This window comes from Corythoichthys intestinalis, chromosome 3 (assembly GCF_030265065.1).
Source record: "Corythoichthys intestinalis isolate RoL2023-P3 chromosome 3, ASM3026506v1, whole genome shotgun sequence".
Taxonomy (NCBI): domain Eukaryota; kingdom Metazoa; phylum Chordata; class Actinopteri; order Syngnathiformes; family Syngnathidae; genus Corythoichthys; species Corythoichthys intestinalis.
In genome coordinates, this window is record NC_080397.1 from 50,786,882 (window position 1) to 50,807,100 (window position 20,219).

A 20,219-nucleotide genomic window follows, 5' to 3' on the forward strand; every position below is an offset into this window, starting at 1 on the left:
AAAGTCACACTTCCACCATATCATGAATGAAGACGCGCATGTTATACTTGTGTCTGGAAATGTTTGTTCCATATGCTTTTCTTTACAGATGTAGTCATAGAGTCCGATCCTGAGGATCGTCAAGGCACTGTGACTATATGGCAAGCTACTAAATTGCCACTGTACTGCTACCAGCGTGGCTAAAATCTTCACTGGCTAAACTTGACAATTGTTTTCCTCTTCTGTTTCAGTTCAAGACGCAGTACGCCAAGAGGGTGGTCCAGATCAATGTGACAGTCAACAAGTCTGTGTTCTTGCTCAACGGGAGCAAAGTGATGGCAACGGAGGAGATGATCCCCGTACCTGGTACCGTCAATGGGATCAATGCGCTGGGTCTGGTGGTCTTCTCCATGTGCTTCGGGTTGATCATCGGGCGCATGGGGGAGCAGGGACAGCCTCTAAGGGACTTCTTTGACTGTCTCAACGAGGCCATCATGAGGCTGGTGGCAATCATCATGTGGTATGACCAAATAACATAATCTTGTGCCACTAAATTGATAAGAAAATTATTAATTACCATAATTCTGAATCTTGGTTCATTTACAAATGCCAGTTACGGATTATTTAAAGGTAGACAAGGTATTTCTAGATGGTAGATTGAAAGTAATTCCTAGTTTAATATATTATTAAAAACTTTATTTCGATGCAAGTCGCCATAGACTTCATTTGATGTGACTCGGGGCTCGGGCCAATCCGTATGGTATTTTCAAAAGCTTGAAATTTAAATATTTTCAAAACCAAAGCCGCTAGCAACCTAAAATAGGCACCTCCCTTAGGCATATATGAGTCACCATGAGCGGCGACATAAAAAATTTCTAAGTCGTTCCCGATTATTATTATTATTTTTTTAAATACAAGTATGACAAAACTTAAAATGGCTATAAAATTCTCAAACTTTACGCTAGATGCACAAAAATCACCAAATGCAGATTTAATTACCTATATTTTCAGGATCAGTAGCAATATTTAAATTGTAATGTAATTTTTTGTCCAAAATAGCAACTTAATTATTATTTTTAGGGTTGTTCCGATCATATTTTTTTGCTCCCGATCCGATCCCGATTGTTTTAGTTTGAGTATCTGCCCATCCCGATATTTCCCGGTCCGATCGCTTTTTTTTTTTTTGTTGCTCCCGATTCAATTCCAATCATTCCCGATAATCTTTCCTGATCATATACATTTTGGCAATGCATTAAGAAAAAAATGAATAAAACTCGGACATATATATACATTCAACATACAGTACATAAGTACTGTATTTGTTTATTATGACAATAAATCCTCAAGATGGCATTTACATTATTAACATTCTCTGAGAGGGATCCACAGATAGAAAGACTTCTGACTTTGTATATTGTGACTAAATATTGCCATCTAGTGTATTTGTTGAGCTTTCAGTAAATGCCTATGCGCATGAATAAAACTCGGACGAATATATACATTCAACATACAGTACATAAGTACTGTATTTGTTTATTATGACAATAAATCCTCAAGATGGCATTTACATTATTACATTATCCCTCTTTCTGTGAGAGGGATCCATGGATAGAAAGACTTGTAATTCTTAAAGGTTAAATGTGACTTTGTAAATTGTGACTAAATATTGCCATCTAGTGTATTTGTTGAGCTTTCAGTAAATGATACTGTAGCCATGCCCAAATGCATGATGGGAAGTGGAACCATGACTGTGCGTAGTGCTACCAATTGATATATCTTCTCTGCGTTGGGAAATAATATAAGGTGTAAAGAAAAAGATCAATTGCTACCTTGCTTCCCATGATATTTCTAATCGTAGGGAGAGGGATTGTAAGGCTTCAGCCAATTAAAAAAAAAAAGGCTCCAAAAGCTGCCAAAATTCACTCTACTCATTTTACACTGCCTTTTATCTCTCTATATGGGTAAAATGGCACCATTACAGATTGAGCGAGACAATGCGTGGGTGGGTCATGCAGCGCATGCATTAATTGCGCTAAATATTTTAACGTGATACATTTTTTAAAAATTAATTACCGCCGTTATTGGGATAAATTTGATAACCCTACCTTAAGCCTAAACTAAAGACTCTGGATGACTGTAACACGGGTCGCGTTAACCGAATATTTTCCGTCGTTGACTGTTTTTTTAAAACTGTGACGGAAAAAATTGAAGTCTGTCATTTTGACAGGTTGCAATTCACACCCCAGACCACAGGGTGGCGAGTGAGCATATTAATTAGCTATTGTCTCTCTTGATGCATGACGTCGTTGGCCTTACTCGGAAAAATGTCAAGGCAACTGAGTGTTTGCCTGGCACAGCCAGACTGTTCTCCCTGTATTTTTCAAACACTGAGAGAAAAGTCCGGGACCCAGCCCATTAACTTCTTTTCGAGTAGGTACAAAATCAATCGACAAATCAGATCCGTTTATTTGCGTGACATGTTCTTCACGAGCAACGTCACTCTTGCGCGCCGAAAGTCGTCTCTACATCAACACGGATGGCGAACGGGAGAGCCGAGAATATGTTCCAATCCGCGGTAAATTCAGTTTTAAATGAGCTAAAACACATCGACACGAGTCATTGACAACAGTCTGTCTCGCGCTAGCCATGTTGAATAAACTCCGCTCTCCTCGTATGTTTACTTCCGCGCGCAAGTCCCTCGTCCGGTGTTCTGACAAATTTTGCAATCCTGACAAATTTTGCAACCCATCAAAAATTGCTAGTTTTGTGCATGCGCGTAACGTTAAAAATGGCCGCGAATGCAGCGATTCCAAAGTAAACCCTACAAAAACTTTCTTTAAAGAAAGGAATATTTACTTAAGTTTGATCATGTAAAGACATGTACAAAAGTTTTCAGACACATCCTACCATGTTAGCTGCACACAACAACTGCACCCTGCGCTCTCACTGTTAACGACTTCGCCGTGTCTTTAAGTATTAATTTTAGGGCTGTCAAAATTATCGCGTTAACGGGCGTTAATTAATTTTTTTAATTAATCACGTTAAAATATTTGACGCAATTAACGCACCCGCTGGCATATTGCCTCAAACATTACAATGAGGCCGTTTATGGAAATTAAGAGTGAAGAGAATGCCACCAGCCGCTTGGGAGCAGCGCCGTTCCATACTCATGTCTTCTAAACGTGGGAGAATTAGTAGTTGTGAGACGTTTATGCTGTATTCACAATGCAATGCAAATTGCTATTTGTGCTCCACACATATTTCGGTAAGTTTTCTTTCTTTTACTGGCAATTATGTGTCTCTTGTTTTATTTTGGGTAAGATATGTACAGATACAGTGGGGAGAACAAGTATTTGATACACTGCCAATGGGTTTTGGCAGTGTATCAAATACTTGTTCTCCCCACTGTATATGTTATACAGTAAAGGCGAGTGGACAGAGGCGCGCCGTTTATTGGCATAAGCTTCTCCTTCACAACAAACATAAGTATCCTTTAGTGAAAGCACAACAAAAATAATATTCCTATCTCTCAAAAAAAAAAAAAATGTTCTCAAAAAGAAAAGCACTTCAGTCTATAGTAATGAGGCCCTATTCTGACACACAGTTAAACAACAATGCTAAATAAACTGGCATTCCATATCAATTTAGCTATGCAAAATACACGTAAAACTTTTCACTCTATTTTTATTATTTTTATTCTTATTATTATTATATTAACTCTACTTTTGATTGAAAGTTTTACAAATTTTATTAAAACGAAAACATGAAGAGGGGTTTTAATATAAAATTACTATAACTTGTAACTATAACATTTATCGTTTAAGAACTACAAGTCTTTCTATCCGTGGATCACTTTAACAGAAAGAATGTTAATAATGCCATTTGTGGATTTATTGTTACAATAAACAAATACAGTACTGATGTACAGTATGTTGTATGTATATATCCGTCATGTGTCTTATCTTTCCATTCCAACAATAATTTACATAAAAATATGGCATATTTTAGAGATGGTTTGAATTGCGATTAATTACGATTAATTAATTTTTAAGCTGTAATTAACTCGATTAAAAATTTTAATCATTTGACAGCCCTAATTAATTTACGCCATTTTCGTGTTGCACATGTATGTTTATGATGTATCTAGTTTAGTTAGCACCTTTGGATAACATTGAGAGTCCAACTGAATGTAAAAGAGGGCATTTTCAGCGCCACAAAAGCTTTGGGAGCAAAATTTTATAAGGGAGAAAATTATGACAGAACACCGGCCCTCGTCGCTTTGCTAACGGCACGTCTGCCCATCACTGATTGGTGCACTCCGCTGTCTGTTTGTCTCTTGTTAAGCTTGTTCGGACAGAATATTAATTAAAAATGAATGAAAACTAAATACTATTGAATATGTCCTTATTATCATTTTAAAAATGTAAGTGACAGGTAAAAATAGATTATGACCGGATTTTTATGACACTGTCAGTCAAAATGACAGACAACGAAAAAGTCTAGCGCAACCTCTGGTGTAACATATTATGTTTGTAACGTTAAATACAATTAGAAAACGATTAAATTAAAATTAAAAAAAGGCATGGCCGATAATTTTTTTGCCGATTCCGATACTTTGAAAATGACGTGATCTGACCCGATCGATCGGCATCTCTACATCTAAAATTTAGTCATTTTTCACATAGATAAAAATAAATTGCTTGAAAAAATGTTTTGAACTATACCTATTCTTGTGTTAAGAACATTTCTGACAAACAAGCTTTTTTTTTTTTAAAGATTTAATAAGTCTGTTAAGCATATTTTCAGCTAGCTATTTTTCTTATTTCAAGAAATCTAAATGGGTCAAATTTACTTGAAGCAATGGTAGATAATTTTACTTATTTCTAGTAGATTTACACTGTGAGCAACACAATTTAACTAGTTTTAAGGAGCTGTGGTTTTTGCGGTGAACAGTTATAACAATGAAGAGGTGTTTTTATATATTCTAAAGCTAAGGGAAGATGGATAATCAATCCGAGCCATTTTTGGGTCAGGTATGCCCCTATTGGTATCCTGTTCCTGATTGCGGGTAAAATCGTGGAGATGGACGACATAACAGCAATGGGTGGCCAGCTGGGAATGTACACGGTCACCGTCATCTCTGGCCTTCTCATCCATGCCATAGTGGTCCTACCCACCCTCTACTTCGTGGTCACTCGGAAGAACCCCTTTGTCTTCATTGGAGGGCTGCTGCAGGCCCTTATCACGGCGTTAGGAACCTCCTCCAGGTTTGTGAGCAGTCTTTTTACTGCGACAAACTAGCTGAATGCGCTCATTTGTCCAATTTACTTTAGCTCGGCCACGCTGCCCATCTCGTTCAAGTGCCTTGAGGAAAACAACAAAGTGGACAAGCGGGTAACCCGTTTTGTACTCCCGGTGGGAGCCACAATCAACATGGATGGCACCGCCTTGTATGAAGCGCTGGCGGCCATCTTTATCGCTCAAGTGAACAACTTTGACCTCAATTTCGGGCAGATTCTCACCATCAGGTAAGCAGTCGCGCATGCTCTATTATCTCTAGTATAGAGTGTCTAACATATTCGAGAAGTACCTCTCTAACCTTTACACAAAATACCACCAAGAGAACTATTTGGTACAAATTAGGGTTGTTCCGATCATGTTTTTTTTTTGCTCCCGATCCGATCCCGATCGTTTTAGTTTGAGTATCTGCCGATCTCGATATTTCCCGATCCGATTGCTTTTTTTTTTTTTTTTGCTCCCGATTCAATTCCAATCATTCCTGATAATTTTTCCCGATCATGTACATTTTGGCAATGCATTAAGAAAAAAATGAATAAAACTCGGTCGAATATATACATTCAACATACAGTACATAAAAGTACTGTATTTGTTTATTATGACAATAAATCCTCAAGATGGCATTTACATTATTAACATTCTTTCTGTGAGAGGGGTCCACGGATAGAAAGACTTGTAGTTCTTAAAGGATAAATGTGACTTTGTATATTGTGACTAAATATTGCCATCTAGTGTATTTGTTGAGCTTTCAGTAAATGATACTGTAGCCATTAAACTTCTGCCCAAATGCATGATGGGAAGTGCAACCATGACCGTGCGTCGTGGTACCAATTGATATATATTCTCTGCGTTGGGAAATAACATAGGGTGTTATGAAAAAGATCAAGTACTTCCTTTCTTCCTCACATTGCTTCCCACGATTATTCTAATCGTTGGGAGAGGGATTGTAAGTCTTTAGCCATTAAAAAAAAAAAGGCTCCAAAGTCTGCCAAAATTCACTCTACTCATTTTACGCTGCTTTTTTAGCTCTATATACTGTATGGGTAAAACGGCGCCAGATTAGATTGAACGCGGCAATGCGTGAGAGGGTCGTGCAGCGCATGCGTTAATTGCGTTAAATATTGTAACGTGATGAATGTAAAAAATATTAATTCCCGCCCCTACCTTAAGCTTAAACTAAAGATTCTGGAAGAGTGTAACACATTATGTCTGTAACGTTAAATACAATTAGAAAATGATTTTAATTACAAAAAAAAATATATATATATATATATATATATATATATATATATATATATATTAAAAAAAGGCATGTCCGATATTTTTTTGCCGATTCCGATACTTTGAAAATGACGTGATCGGAGCCGATCGATTGGCATCCCGATCGATGGGAACATCTCTAGTACAAATATTTACCTTTTATTCTAAAATATATCATTCATGACAATATTTTCAGTTTCACAAAGAAATGTCTGACTTCAATTTAAAAAAATGTTCTAAATATTTTGTTTGAAAAACATTTCGTTTTTGTGTATAAATTAGACATTGACATTATTATTATTTTTTTTGCCTAATTTTTCTTTTATTTTTACTACCTATATTTTGTTTAATAAATTTTGGCATTCAACCATGTGGCGCAGTTGGTACCGCAAGTTATCAAATAAGAGAAGGTTTAGTGGTTCAATCCTGGCTCCAATAATGAGTACATTTGCAAGACATTAAAGCAACACTAGGTAACTTTTCAAACTTCATTAAATATCTTCACAACATTTGTGGCAATATGTCGGCTGACAACTAGTTGAATGACACCTATTTTATAATTTGAGGGGGTCTGTATCGCTTTCACCAGCACTAATTTAACTTTGAGGAGGGTGGCAGGAACCATACCACACAAAAAAAACTACAAATGTGTTGACTGCTTTTTGGGCATAGGTTAGCCACACATAGACGCTCTAAAATATAACTTACCCGCTGAATCATTGGGAGGCCTAAGCTTGTTTCGTTGAGACGAGATGGTCCCATCTAGGTGTGATGGGAGACAGTGAGACACGTAGTGTGTTCCTTATGTCCAGTCTGCTCCGTAACTTTGTCTTGGTTGCTGTCATTGCAGAGAAAATCGCTTCACAAAGATGGAAAGTTGGAAATTGTAGCAAGGTTTTCGGTGCTCTCGCAGTGATGTCAGGATATTCCGGAATGAATTTAATCCAGAACCTCGGTAGAGTTGTTGTCTCAAATGTGGGTTGCTTGGCTTTAGCTATGCAGTTCGCCGCGAGGTATGATGCTCTCAGTGCATTCGCATTTGTTGATGTGGTTGCCCTCAGTAATTGTTTCTGTCCTTCGTGCTCGCTCTTTTTTTTCTTCAAAAAATTCCAAAAGTATATACCTTTTATTCCTGGGTGCTTAGTCTCTATGCGCCGGAGCAGCTTTGAAGGCTTCATTGTAGGGAAGCAGCTATCGAATATTTCAGTAATCGAGTAATCGACTGAAAATTCTATCGATTAATCGAGTAATCGGATAAAACATATATATTTTTGGGTGAATTATAAATATACATGAGAAAACAAGACATTTCATCTAATTTTTAACCATTTTCAGTCAATCAGTGTCTTTATTTTCAGTGTACATTGTTGAAAACAGCCAACAATTGCATCTCAGAGGTAACTAGAATAAAAAAAGACTAATTCACTGCTTTCGCTAAAAAATCTTTAAGATCTTATTTAAAAAAAAAAAAAAACTTATATATATATATTTCTTACCTAAAAATGCCATTACGCTTGATAACACACGTCACTTAAAAGTTAGGTGTTTTTCCCACGCGTTTCAATTGAATTTCTATTTGTGTCAAGCTATTTTTAAGTTCTAGTTAAGTTTTAAGTTAGTCTAAACTGTAAGTCCTTATAGGATTTTGAGTTTTTGCAGTGTTCAAAATAAATGTATGATACCTGCTGTATTGGAACACATTAGGGACCAGTGCTACTTGGTGTTTTATCCAGCAATGACTACTGAGCTAAAGTTGACAATTAGCATTATTAAGTTTTTATTTTACACCCTCATCACTCTATAGCGCTATGTTTTCACAGATGAAATAAAGCCTGTATGTAAGACACGTTAGCCACGCATCGACAGTGGTCATAATTAGTAGAAATCTCGCCCTCTGCAGGGCTAACGTTACGTGAGAGAGTGGCAGTAACGTTAAACTTATTTATTAGCGCTTAGAAGTCTACTGCTTTAAGATGGCGGCTGTTTACTAACGCCGCTGACTGTCATTTCGCATCTAGTTCAACATACATGTGATCTCTATGAGACGCATCAGACCACCGTAGCATCATGCGGGTTAGTTTTTGGCAACGTGGGTGGGTGTCGTTTGTAGCGGCTGTCGGCTGCAGAAAGTTTTTTTTTGTTTTATTTTTGTTTTTTGTTGCTTCTTCCTCTACGCACGTGACATCAGTGCGTTGTCCCACTTTAAAAGTCGTCTGGGCAAAACGTGATGCTTAGAGCTGTCAAAATGAAACGAATACTGGAGGGGAATAAAATTTCTTGGATCAGTTTTTAAACTCGAGTTACTCGAGTATTCGTTTCAGCTCTACTTTATTGCCTCTTTTGCTAGCTTTTGGCCACATATTATGCAGAGCGGATTTGGCGCCTGTTGTGAAAAACTCATATTTTAGGTAGGACTCTTGGTATTGTCTGTTAAAAGAAGATTGTTTTCTTGGAGATTCTGGGCTCATCTTCAGGCTCGTCAGGTGCCCCTTTCCGCATAAAAAAATCTGTTCAAAGATGTCTGTTTTTCAGTCATCTCTCCGCTAGTGTGGGGGCTAATTATTTACGGGAACAAATGTGATGCGCCCGCCCTACGTCATACGTTATTATCGAGGACAAGCGCACATAGATATAAAAAACAAGATGTACTGCAAGCAATCCAATGGATTTCTATGATGACATTCTATCCAGTTGTAGTATTATATCTAGAGTAGACAGATATTGGTGTGTTAAGGGGCACAGGCCAAAGTTAATTCGGCCAGAATTCAGTCGTTAATAAATTGTTTTTGTGCGGTCTCGTAGCAAATGCGCCACGTACCGGTCCCCGGCCTGGCGGTTGGGGACTCCTGGTTTAATCCATCTGGAAGCAACTGTGAGATTGATTTTTGATTGATTGAGGATTTTACGACGCTGTGCGGGTGTGCGCTGGTCCTCATGTGAAACGCAGTCTTTCTCACGGCAAAACACCACCGATTTTGTCCACCGGCATCGCTTAAATCGACCAAAACTGAAGAGTTGCCAAGTGTTAGTTTAAATACAAATTTTTAATGGTCTAGATGAGTTCTCTTCATTTGTGTTATTTTTCTATATCCATGCAACAAGTTATTGTTTGAAATACTTTTGAAATAAATTATGACAAGTTTATTATTATTAAAAAGGTTTGTTAACTTAGGAAAAGATTGGAAATATGACTCTGCCACCAATGCATGCTGGGTGGGCAATTTGATGAATGTTGTTAAATGTAAAAAAAGGTGATAATTCACATGTCTCCATTTTTTTCCCTTATACAGCATCACCGCCACAGCAGCCAGCATCGGAGCCGCTGGAATCCCCCAGGCAGGGCTGGTTACCATGGTGATAGTGCTCACATCAGTGGGCCTGCCCACTGATGATATCTCGCTAATCATCGCTGTTGATTGGTTCCTGTAAGTTCTGTCTGCCTTATCCAGCAATAAGAAAGGGCCTTATGAGACGACCTATAAAAATGAAAAATTTCCAGGTCAGCTTCTTCGATCCATTCGATTTCAGGCGCATTTCATACAAACAGGTTGAAACATTTTTTTTCAGGAAGCTTGAGAGAGACTCGTGATACGACCGCCGAAGGTGGAAAATGGCTCTGTAAACCTAATGGACCTTTCGCAAAAATTCGGACACATAGGCGTAGAGTTGCATAGGAATACTGTGTGGTCGTGACTTAAAACATCTTTTTTCTAACTTTAAAATCGCAAAAACCCATTGGTTTAATGCTGTGCGTGGGATACCTGTAATTCCAACAACAGGTACCCTGAAAGATTGGGGGGAGGAATTTTTTTGTGCCTTTTTCAAAGCCTAACGAAGGCTAGCCAAATGCTTGTAATGGATAAGGCTCTGTCGTCAACCACATAAACAACTGAATATTAAGACAGAACATCCAAGAACACTTACGCTTGCTCAAAGCTAAGTTAATGATCAATTTGTAAAAAAAAAAAAAAAAAAAAAAAAAAATTGATAGCATGTAGTTAAAACTTTCAAAATTTGACCGCTTACTTGTTTACTAGCCTGTCGCTACACAAATAAAATATAACTAAGCTGTCAAAACCCCAGCACTGAAAGTCCAAAGTAAACACCACTAACTTTCTATTAAAAAAAAAAAAAAAAAAAAAAAAAAAGGAAGATGTACTTACGTTGGGTCACGGACGCACACGAAGGAAACTTCTCTTCACACGCACACCTAGCATTTGGCTGCGGTAGACTCGAATGCACGCCATTTTCTCAACGTTGAGCATTTATTAATGTCGTATTCATGTTGCACATTTATGTTTATGATGTAAGTTGTTTATTAGCACCTCTGCTAAGCTTCAGGAGAAAAATCTGGGCGAACACATGACATAACGTTACTAATTAGCTAACAATATATGTTAGCTAACGTTATATGTAGATTGATATTCTGCCTGTGGGATGTCTCGTTTTTAAGTTGCGAGTTTGCCTTGATTCTAATAATGGTCTCCTTGCTGTAAAGTTTAATACCATGGACATACCGTTTCACTGCATACTGTAACCCTCTTTGTCTGCACATTTCATTTTTTTTTTTTTTTTTTTTTAAAACAGGTCTGTTCTTCAATTTAGCGGGGGTTTAATCAGTTGGTGGAGTTGATTTCAACAAATTCCGTGCAGGCAGTTAGTAATTTATTAGTTTCAGGGCTCCGGAGTGGCTAAGCTAGCGCAAGTCAGTGAGCCCTACCTAGCATGCCAATAAAAAACAACATATGCGCGCATAAAAATCACCGATGACCCATGCAATCAATAGTGTTGGCTATGTTTTCAGGATGAAGTTATTAAAACTTACCATTGCATGTCAATAACTACAGTATGAACAACAACATTTGTAATCCAGTAGCTCTGTAGGTAACAGGCTGCAGAGCGGAGTGATATTTTTTCCACCTTGTATTTATGTCATAGCCAGCAGTAAGTATCCACAATTTGTATTGTTCCTTGTTCTTCTTAGGGAATTAGTAGAAACTCTCATTTGCCCATTTCCTCGGTTTCCACAGCCTTTAAATGCATGTTTCACTATGTTGCCGTTCTTCAGTCAAGACTCTGTAGAATAATGCTGCATTCGAGGAAGGTGGGAAATCAGAGTTTTCCAACCTCCGACCAGGAAAAATATCATAGGAACGCCACTCGAACTGGGGGGCACTAGTCGCATGGTCAGGAAAAAAAAGTACTTTGACTTAACGAATTGCTTCAATCAGACGTCACTCCACAAAATGCGGTGCCTGTCAAAAAGAAGACCGTCAATCGTAAAACTAAAGCAAGCAGTTTACGGTGTGATCTATTCAGACATCATCACTGTTGACGTGTCACTTAGTTATTCTTGGCGCGACGCCTTATCAGAGGGGGCCGAACTTCATTTAGTAATAGCCGAAGACGGCACACGCTCATGTCGGGTTTAAGCGTGGATTTACTTACGATTGGATTTAACTACGAAAGTTGTTCCGCATACAAACAGGAAGGAGTCTCAGGAGTGATTCGTTCGAGGATTCATGGTAAATGTTATATTTTTCGTACCATGCATGGGTGATTGAAGCTTTTATTCGCAGCAATTTAATTCTTTGTTTACACATGAAAGTGGCTAATTTTCGTAACTGACTAGCCACAAAGTTTACTTTTAACCAAGAATCGAGACTGTATATAAAGAATTCAGGGACTTAAGCATTTATTCACAAGAATTTTCACAAGCTCCTTTTACGCCAGGCGGCCGCTACCCTCGTTCACTAACATAGTAGCATGGTACTTCGTCAATATACGTAAAATAAACGCTAACTGTACGGTTTGCTTTTAACCAAGAATCGAGACTGTTTTATGTCCATATCTATGAAGAATTCGGGGATTTAAGCATTTATTCACAAGAATTTTTGCCAGAAAAGCTGCCAGGAGGCCGCTAGCCTCATTCGCAAACAGTACATAGTGTATAATGATAATAAAGGAATATTCTATTCTATAATAAGTTGTGATTGTATATAGAATTTATCTATTTACATATTATTTATGATTGATTTTGCATGTTTTACTCAAGTATTAAGTTTCTGATATTAAATCGAGTGATTTATTAGCTGTTGAAAACTTGCAGTAAATAAAACTAAGTTGCTATTTTGGTCAAAAACTTGTATGATATGTTAAATATTGCTATTGATCCTGAAAATATAGGTGATTATGTCTGCATTTGGTGATTTTTGTGCATCTAGTGTAAAATCTGAGACTTTTTTTAGCCATTTTAAGTTGTTATAATTTATATAGAGAATAATTAATCAGGATCAAGACTTTGACTTTTTTGATGCCACTGCTCATGGAGACTCGTATATGGCTAAGGAAGGTGCCTGTTTTGGTTTTAGGTCGGTAGCAGCTTTGGTTTTGTAAATACACTCACCGGCCACTTTATTAGGTACACCTGTCCAACTGCTTGTTAACACTTAATTTCTAATCAGCCAATCACATGGCGGCAACTCAGTGCATTTAGGCATGTAGACATGGTTTAAGACAATCTCCTGCAGTTCAAACCGAGCATCAGTATGGGGAAGAAAGGTGATTTGAATGACTTTGAACGTGGCATGGTTGTTGGTGCCAGAAGGGCTGGTCTGAATATTTTAGAAACTGCTGATCTACTGGGATTTTCACGAACAACCATCTCTAAGGTTTACAGAGAATGGTCCGAAAAAGAAAAAAATATCCAGTGAGCGGCAGTTCTGTGGGGGGAAATGCCTTGTTGATGCCAGAGGTCAGAGGAGAATGGCCAGACTGGTTCGAGCTGATAGAAAGGCAACAGTGACTCAAATAACCACCTGTTACAACCAAGGTAGGCAGAAGAGCCTCTCTGAACGCACAGTACGTCGAACTTTGAGGCGGATGGGCTACAGCAGCAAAAGACCACACCGGGTGCCACTCCTTTCAGCTAAGAACAGGAAACTGAGGCTACAGTTTGCACAAGCTCATCGAAATTGGACAATAGAAGATTGGAAAAACGTTGCCTGGTCTGATGAGTCTCAATTTCTGCTGCGACATTCTGATGGAAGGGTCAGAATTTGGCGTCAACAACATGAAAGCATGGTTCCATCCTGCATTGTATCAACGGTTCAGGCTGGTGGTGGTTGTGTAATGGTGTGGGGATTATTTTCTTGGCACTCTTTGGGCTCTTGGTACCAATTGAGCATCGTTGGAATGCCACAGCCTACCTGACTATTGTTGCTGACCATGTCCATCCCTTTATGACCCAACTTCTGATGGCTACTTTCAGCAGGATAATGCGCCATGTCGTAAAGCTGGAATCATCTCAGACTGGTTTCTTGAACATGACAATGAGTTCACTGTACTCAAATGGCCTCCACAGTCACCAGATCTCAATCCAACAGAGCATCTTTGGGATGTGGTGGAACGGGAGATTCGCATCATGGATGTGCAGCCGACAAATCTGCACCAACCGTGTGATGCCATCATGCCAATATGGACCAAACTCTCTGAGGAATGCTTCCAGCACCTTGTTGAATCTATGCCACGAAGAATTGAGGCAGTTCTGAAGGCAAAAGGGGGTCCAACCCGTTACTAGCATGATGTACCTAATAAAGTGGCTGGTGAGTGTATTTGAATTTGAAGTTTTTGAAAATAGCCCTCCTATGAATCGGCCCTGTTTCCCGTGTCATGTCAATAGGTTATGAAGTCTATGGGTCTATTTACTATAGCTGTCGTTTTTCCTCCACTATTTGATCGCTAACGAGAAGCCGTATTTGCTGGAAGTCAACATGTCTTTTGATATCCAAAATAAAAAACACTTGGAACGCTTTGAAGTCGCAACTGGTACCATCCGACTGGGATAAGTCCGACTTCCCACCTTTCCACGAATGCAGCATGAGCAAGTGGCCGAAGCACTCCTCTCTATTTTGGTCGCATTACGTATCTAAAAAAAAAAAAAGTCCCGCAGAAATAAATGGATTACGGCAGTTTGGTGTGACATTGTTTTGGCCGCAAGGATCTGCATTTTGAATTTATTTCACTGTTAGACAGGGGTGAAAGTGGTTAGAATTTCTTGCCGGAACTCTCCGACGTGAAGGTTGCCACGGAGCCAGAAATTTTATTTATTCATCTTTTTTATTTATTTATTTTTTATTTTTTTGAGTGTCGGGGGCGGTCAAAACTACTGAAATGCAAAGAAAACTGATTTGGTCAGTTATTTCTATAACACATACAAAAACTGATTTCCATCAAAATTGTATTTTTTTCAATGATTAGCAAAATAAAAATTAACAAAACCCAACCTCGATCCCCTAATTTTTATTTTCCCTCATTTCCTCACATACTAAATGCCGAATCTCAATTTTAACTACTTAAGAACATAGGATGAATATTAAAATTGAAGATAATGTAAAAATTTACTTTTTGTTGTGTTTTTTAATAAAAAATATAAGTATCATTCAAAAAAATATGTACAAATGATTTATATTATGCAGCGTGAAATGGAATATATTTTGAAGATTGCGCAAACATTGACTTTTTTAATCATAAGGAAATGAATAAGTAGCCTAACATAAATGAACAAGTCCAAAGTTCACATTGACAGCTAAAAATGTTCTGAACCTCCCCATCAGAGCAAATAAAACTAAATACGATAAAAAGGCCACCTTAACGCTTTCCTTGCTCTTAAAGATTTGATCCATTTTCTGTTGCATTGCCCTATTTTTTATTTTTTTTTTCTGTTTCAGAAAACATGCACATTTGAACCAATCAGAGCTAACTATCTCTGTTGATCACATGTCAGTATGTCAGCCAATTGAACGGATAAATGAGTCCAGGCGTTTTGCTTTGCTGCAGCAGCTGGGGAAACCTCCATGCCGTCCGTGGAATAAAATAAATAATAAGTATCTGTGGAAGCGGATTACCCTACACAAGCACTTAATTATGCTTGTTGTTAACACTTGTGTATGTAAATCTGATGTTGGTAGGTTGTTTACTTCTTGGAGATGAAATGCATGTGTGGCAGCTTTGTATTTTTTTGTTTTTACATAGCGTTTTGACAGTTGCTGTCATATTTTCGGAATCAAAGCACCGTAGCTGTTCCGGCACTGAATCTTATACCGGAACTGCGTTCCGGCCCTGAATCTTATACCGGAACTGCGTTCCTGACCGTTCCCGCCCACTTTCACCCCTGCTGTTAGATCTGTTAGTATTGTTTTTTTATTGGCATGCAAGGACAATTGACTGCCGCTAACTTAGCCACTCCGGATCTCTGAAATTAATAACTAACAAACGGCACGGAATTTGTTGAAATCAACTCTGACTAATTTAACCCCCGGTAACTCAAAAATTGAGCCTCTTGTTAAAAATTCTGACCTTCCGCTTTAAGCACAGATAATGAATACACAAAAAAGTTGAAAAATGTCCAGTAGTCCAGGAAGTGTAAAGGTTTTTCTGAAGACTGAATGTTCAGGAGAATTTGAACCCACACATTTGGGCACAAATTATATGCGCAATAATTTAGTCTTTTTAAAGCAGTGTACAGTGGGGAGAACAAGTATTTGATACACTGCCGATTTTGTTGGTTTTTCCACTTGCAAGCCATATAGAGGTCTGTAATTTGTATCATAAGTTCTCTTCAACTGTGAGGGACGGAATCTAATGCAAAAAAACAGAAAATCACGTTGTATAATTTTTAAATTTGTATTTAACTGCATGAAATAAGTATTTGATACATTACCAACTAGTAAATATTTGGGCTCTTAGTTCTTTTTCAAGAACCCCTCCTGTTCTCCACTCATTACCGGAAGTAACTTGTTACCTGTATAAAAGACACCTGTTCACATGCTCAAACATACAAACTCCAACCTCTCCACTATGGCCAAGACCAAAGAGCTGTGTAAGGACATCAGGGATAAAATAATAGACCTGCACAAGGCTGTGATGGGCTACAGGAAAATAAGCAAGCAGCTTGGTGAGAAGGTAACAACTGTTGGAGCGATTATTAGAAAATGGAAGAAGTTCAAGTTGACGGTCAATCTGCCTCGTTCTGGGGCTCCATGCAAGATCTCACCTCGTGGGGCATCACTGATCATGAGGAAGGTGAGGGATCAGCCCAGAACTACACGGCAGGACCTGGTCAATGACCTGAAGAGAGCTGAAACCACAGTCTCGAAGAAAACCATCGGAAACACACTACGCCGTCATGGATTAAAATCCTACAGCGCACGCAAGGTCCCGCTGCTGAAGCCAGTGCATGTCCAGACACGTCTGAAGTTTGCCACTGACCATCTTGATGATCCAGAGGAGCAATGGGAGAAGGTCATGTGGTCGGATGAGACCAACATTGAACTTTTTGGTCTAAACTTGGCTCGTCGTGTTTGGAGGAAAAAGAAGGATGAGTACAACCCCAAAAACACCATCCCAACTGTGAAACATGTAGGAGGAAACATCATTTTTTGGGGCTGCTTCTTTGCCAAGGGTACAGGACGACTGCACTGTATTGAGGGGAGGATGGATGGGGCTATGTATCGCCAGATCTTGGCTGACAACCTCCTTCCTTCAGTAAGAGCCCTGAAGATGGGTCGTGGCCAGCATGACAATGGCCCAAAGCACACAGCCAAGGCAACTAAAGAGTGGCTTCGTAAGAAGCATCATAAGGTCCTGGAGTGGCCTAGCCAGTCACCAGATCTGAACCCGATAGAAAATCTATGGAGCGAGCTGAAAGTCCGTGTTGCCCGGCAGCAGCCCCGAAACCTGAAGGCTCTTGAGAAGATCTGCATGGAGGAGTGGGCCAAAATCCCTGCTGCAGTGTGTGCAAACCTTGTCAAGGACTACAGGTAACATTTGGTATCTGTAATAGCAAACAAAGGTTTCATTACCAAATATTAAGTTCGATTTTTGTGATGTATCAAATACTTATTTCATGCAATTAAATGCAAATTTATTATTTAAAAATACAACGTGACTTTGTTTTTTTGTATTACATTCCGTCCCGTCCCTCACAGTTGAAGAGAACTTATGATACAAATTACAGACCTCTACATGCTTTGCAAGTGGGAAAACCAGCAAAATCGACAGTGTATCAAATACTTGTACTCCCCACTGTATCAGCTTCTGATACTTGCGAAAGTCTGGGATCTGAAAACTGCAGGGTTGACTAAGTGCTCGCATTTTGTGTCAATTGCTGAACATAACAGAAAAAAGTGTGATGTGAATGTTTTTATTGGCAGTCAAAAAGGGAATTCTGATACTACCTCTTAAGGCAGGATATTGCAAGGTGGATTCAGCCCCTCAGTCCGTGTCAGGTGACGCTTATGATGAACAGAGATGCAGGGAAAATGAGAGGAATGTGTATTACCTCTATTACATTGCTACAACCATTAGCAGTTTGGAGTTGCAACAGAGCTCTTTCAGGACAAAACAAGAACAATTGTTGATGAAAACAATGCCTCTTTTTCATGTTTTGATACATAAATGGTTTCTTTGCCTGTGTTTTATTTGCACTCAACCACAGGGACCGGCTGCGTACCATTACCAATGTACTCGGAGACTCCATCGGGGCTGGGATCGTGGAGCATCTATCTCGCCATGAATTAACCGCAGACCCAGAGGACAACCATTCAGCAGCAGCGGAGGAAGCGGATAGGAAGCCTTACCGGCTAATCTCCCATGAGAACGAGTACGAGAATGAGAGGCCCACTGTCGACAGCGAAACCAAAATGTAGTACAGTTTTGATGTTTACACTGATATTTTCTAGTGAACAATCCACATTGCCGCTTCATTGAAAATTGAACAATGCAAACTTGGGAAAGACAAAATAGCTGCGAATCAAAAAACATATATACAGTAATTTTCACACTATAAGGTGCGCCTGTATGCAGGTAGATTTGTGTTTTTATTATTTAATCAAAAAAAAAGTTGCTTCAGTCAAATAAGTTGCTTCAATCAAAATATATATTTTCAATCGAAGAAAACGTCACTTCAATCAAAAAAAAATGTGTTTGAATGCAAAAATTTGAAACTCAAAAAAATATATTTGAAAACTATTTTTCTTTGATTGAATTTTTTTTTTTTTGATTAAAGTCTTTTTTTTTTTTTTGAGTGAAACACCATTTTTGATTGAAGTCATGTAATTTTGCGTTTGGACCACATTTTAGCCAGGACATTTGTGTCTTTATTCAATCAAAAAATAAGTTGCTTCAAACAAAAAAATATATATTTTCAAAAGAAAAATCACTTCAAAATTTTTTTAAAAAAATCAATCGTAGAAAAAAAGGTTTGAATGTGGAAAAAAAAAATTGAGACTCAGAAATTCGCATTTGAACACTTTATTTTTCATTCAAACTGTTTTCTTTGATTGAAGCAATCCTTTTTGTTTGTGCCATATTAGGGGTAGGACATTTGTGTCTAAATCATTCAATCGCAATAAAAGTTGCTTTAATCAAAAAACTTTTTAATCAAAGAAAAAAATCATTTGCAAAAATATATATATTTTTAAAATATATATTTTTGAAATATATTTTTTATTGAAGTGTCACTTTTTTGAAAAGCAAAAAGTTTTAAACTTTTTTTTTTTTTTTTTCCAAAGTGGAAAAAGTTTTGAACACACTTTTTTTTTTTGAAGTGGAAAAAGTTTTGAAGGCACTTTTTTCCGATTGAATCATTTTGACACAAAGATTCAACTTCAACGCTAGTTCTGGTGTGTTTGAGTGGCAGGTGGCTACGCCAATGGCATAAAAGTATGAAGCAAGAATAATGGCCACCAGGCCTCCATCCAGCCATCGGAGTCTCCTGGAGTCCAAGCCGAATATAGGGCACCGGTACGGGGGTATGACATCGGCATTTCACCGGAGTACCCGCGACAGTACGTTGCCCTGTCGCGGCACACTGGTCGGACCCCGAAATCACCCCCCCCAGGCCCGGAGGCCGGCTGTCGAGTGGACGGCTCGCGAATGACACGACACTCAAAGTTGAAGCGACGGGGCTCCCGTATGGAGGTAGATTTGTGTTTTTATTATTCAATCAAAAAAAAAGTTGCTTCAATCAAATAAAAAGTTGCTTCAATCAAAATATATATTTTCAATCGAAGAAAACGTCACTTCAATCAAAAAAAATGTGTTTGAATGCAAAAATATATTTGAAAACTATTTTTCTTTGAATTTTTTTTTTTTTTTTGATTAAAGTCGTTTTTTTTTATTTTTTTTTATTGAAACACCATTTTTGATTGAAGTCATGTAATTTTGCATTTGGACCACATTTTGGCGAGGACATTTGTGTCTTTATTATTCAATCAAAAAATAAGTTGTTTCAAACAAAAAAATATATATTTTCAAAAGAAAAATCCACTCAAAAATTCAAAAAAATTCATTCGTAGAAAAAAAGGTTTGAATGTGAAAAAATATTTGAGACTCAGAAATTTGCATTTGAACACTTTATTTTTCATTCAAACTGTTTTTTTTTTTTTTTTTGATTGAAGCAATCCTTTTTTTGTTTGAGCCATATTAGGGGTAGGACATTTGTGTCTAAATCATTCAATTGCAATAAAAGTTGCTTTCATCAAAAAACTATTTTTAATCAAAGAAAAAAAATCATTTGCAAAAATATAATTTTATTTGAAATATATCTTTTAAGCAAAAATGTTTAACTTTTTTTTTTTTCAAAGTGGAAAAAGTTTTGAACACTTTTTTTTAAAGTGAAA

General features: G+C 37.9%; 1 protein-coding gene across 2 annotated transcripts in view; it reads left to right on the plus strand.

The window, feature by feature from the left end:
* Positions 1–19,047, plus strand: part of LOC130913081 (excitatory amino acid transporter 1-like) — a 76,351-nt gene extending 57,304 nt beyond the window's left edge. The window contains exons 6-10 of one of the 2 annotated variants that reach the window (XM_057831388.1): positions 231–499; positions 5,013–5,246; positions 5,313–5,507; positions 9,828–9,962; positions 18,035–19,047. In XM_057831388.1, coding sequence (XP_057687371.1) covers positions 231–499; positions 5,013–5,246; positions 5,313–5,507; positions 9,828–9,962; positions 18,035–18,245 — 1,044 coding nt within the window. In that variant the 3' untranslated portion in view covers positions 18,246–19,047. Of the gene's footprint in view, positions 1–230; positions 500–5,012; positions 5,247–5,312; positions 5,508–9,827; positions 9,963–18,034 lie in introns of those variants that run through there. The other variant, XM_057831389.1, reaches the window with a different exon arrangement.
* Positions 19,048–20,219: the final 1,172 nt, after the last annotated feature.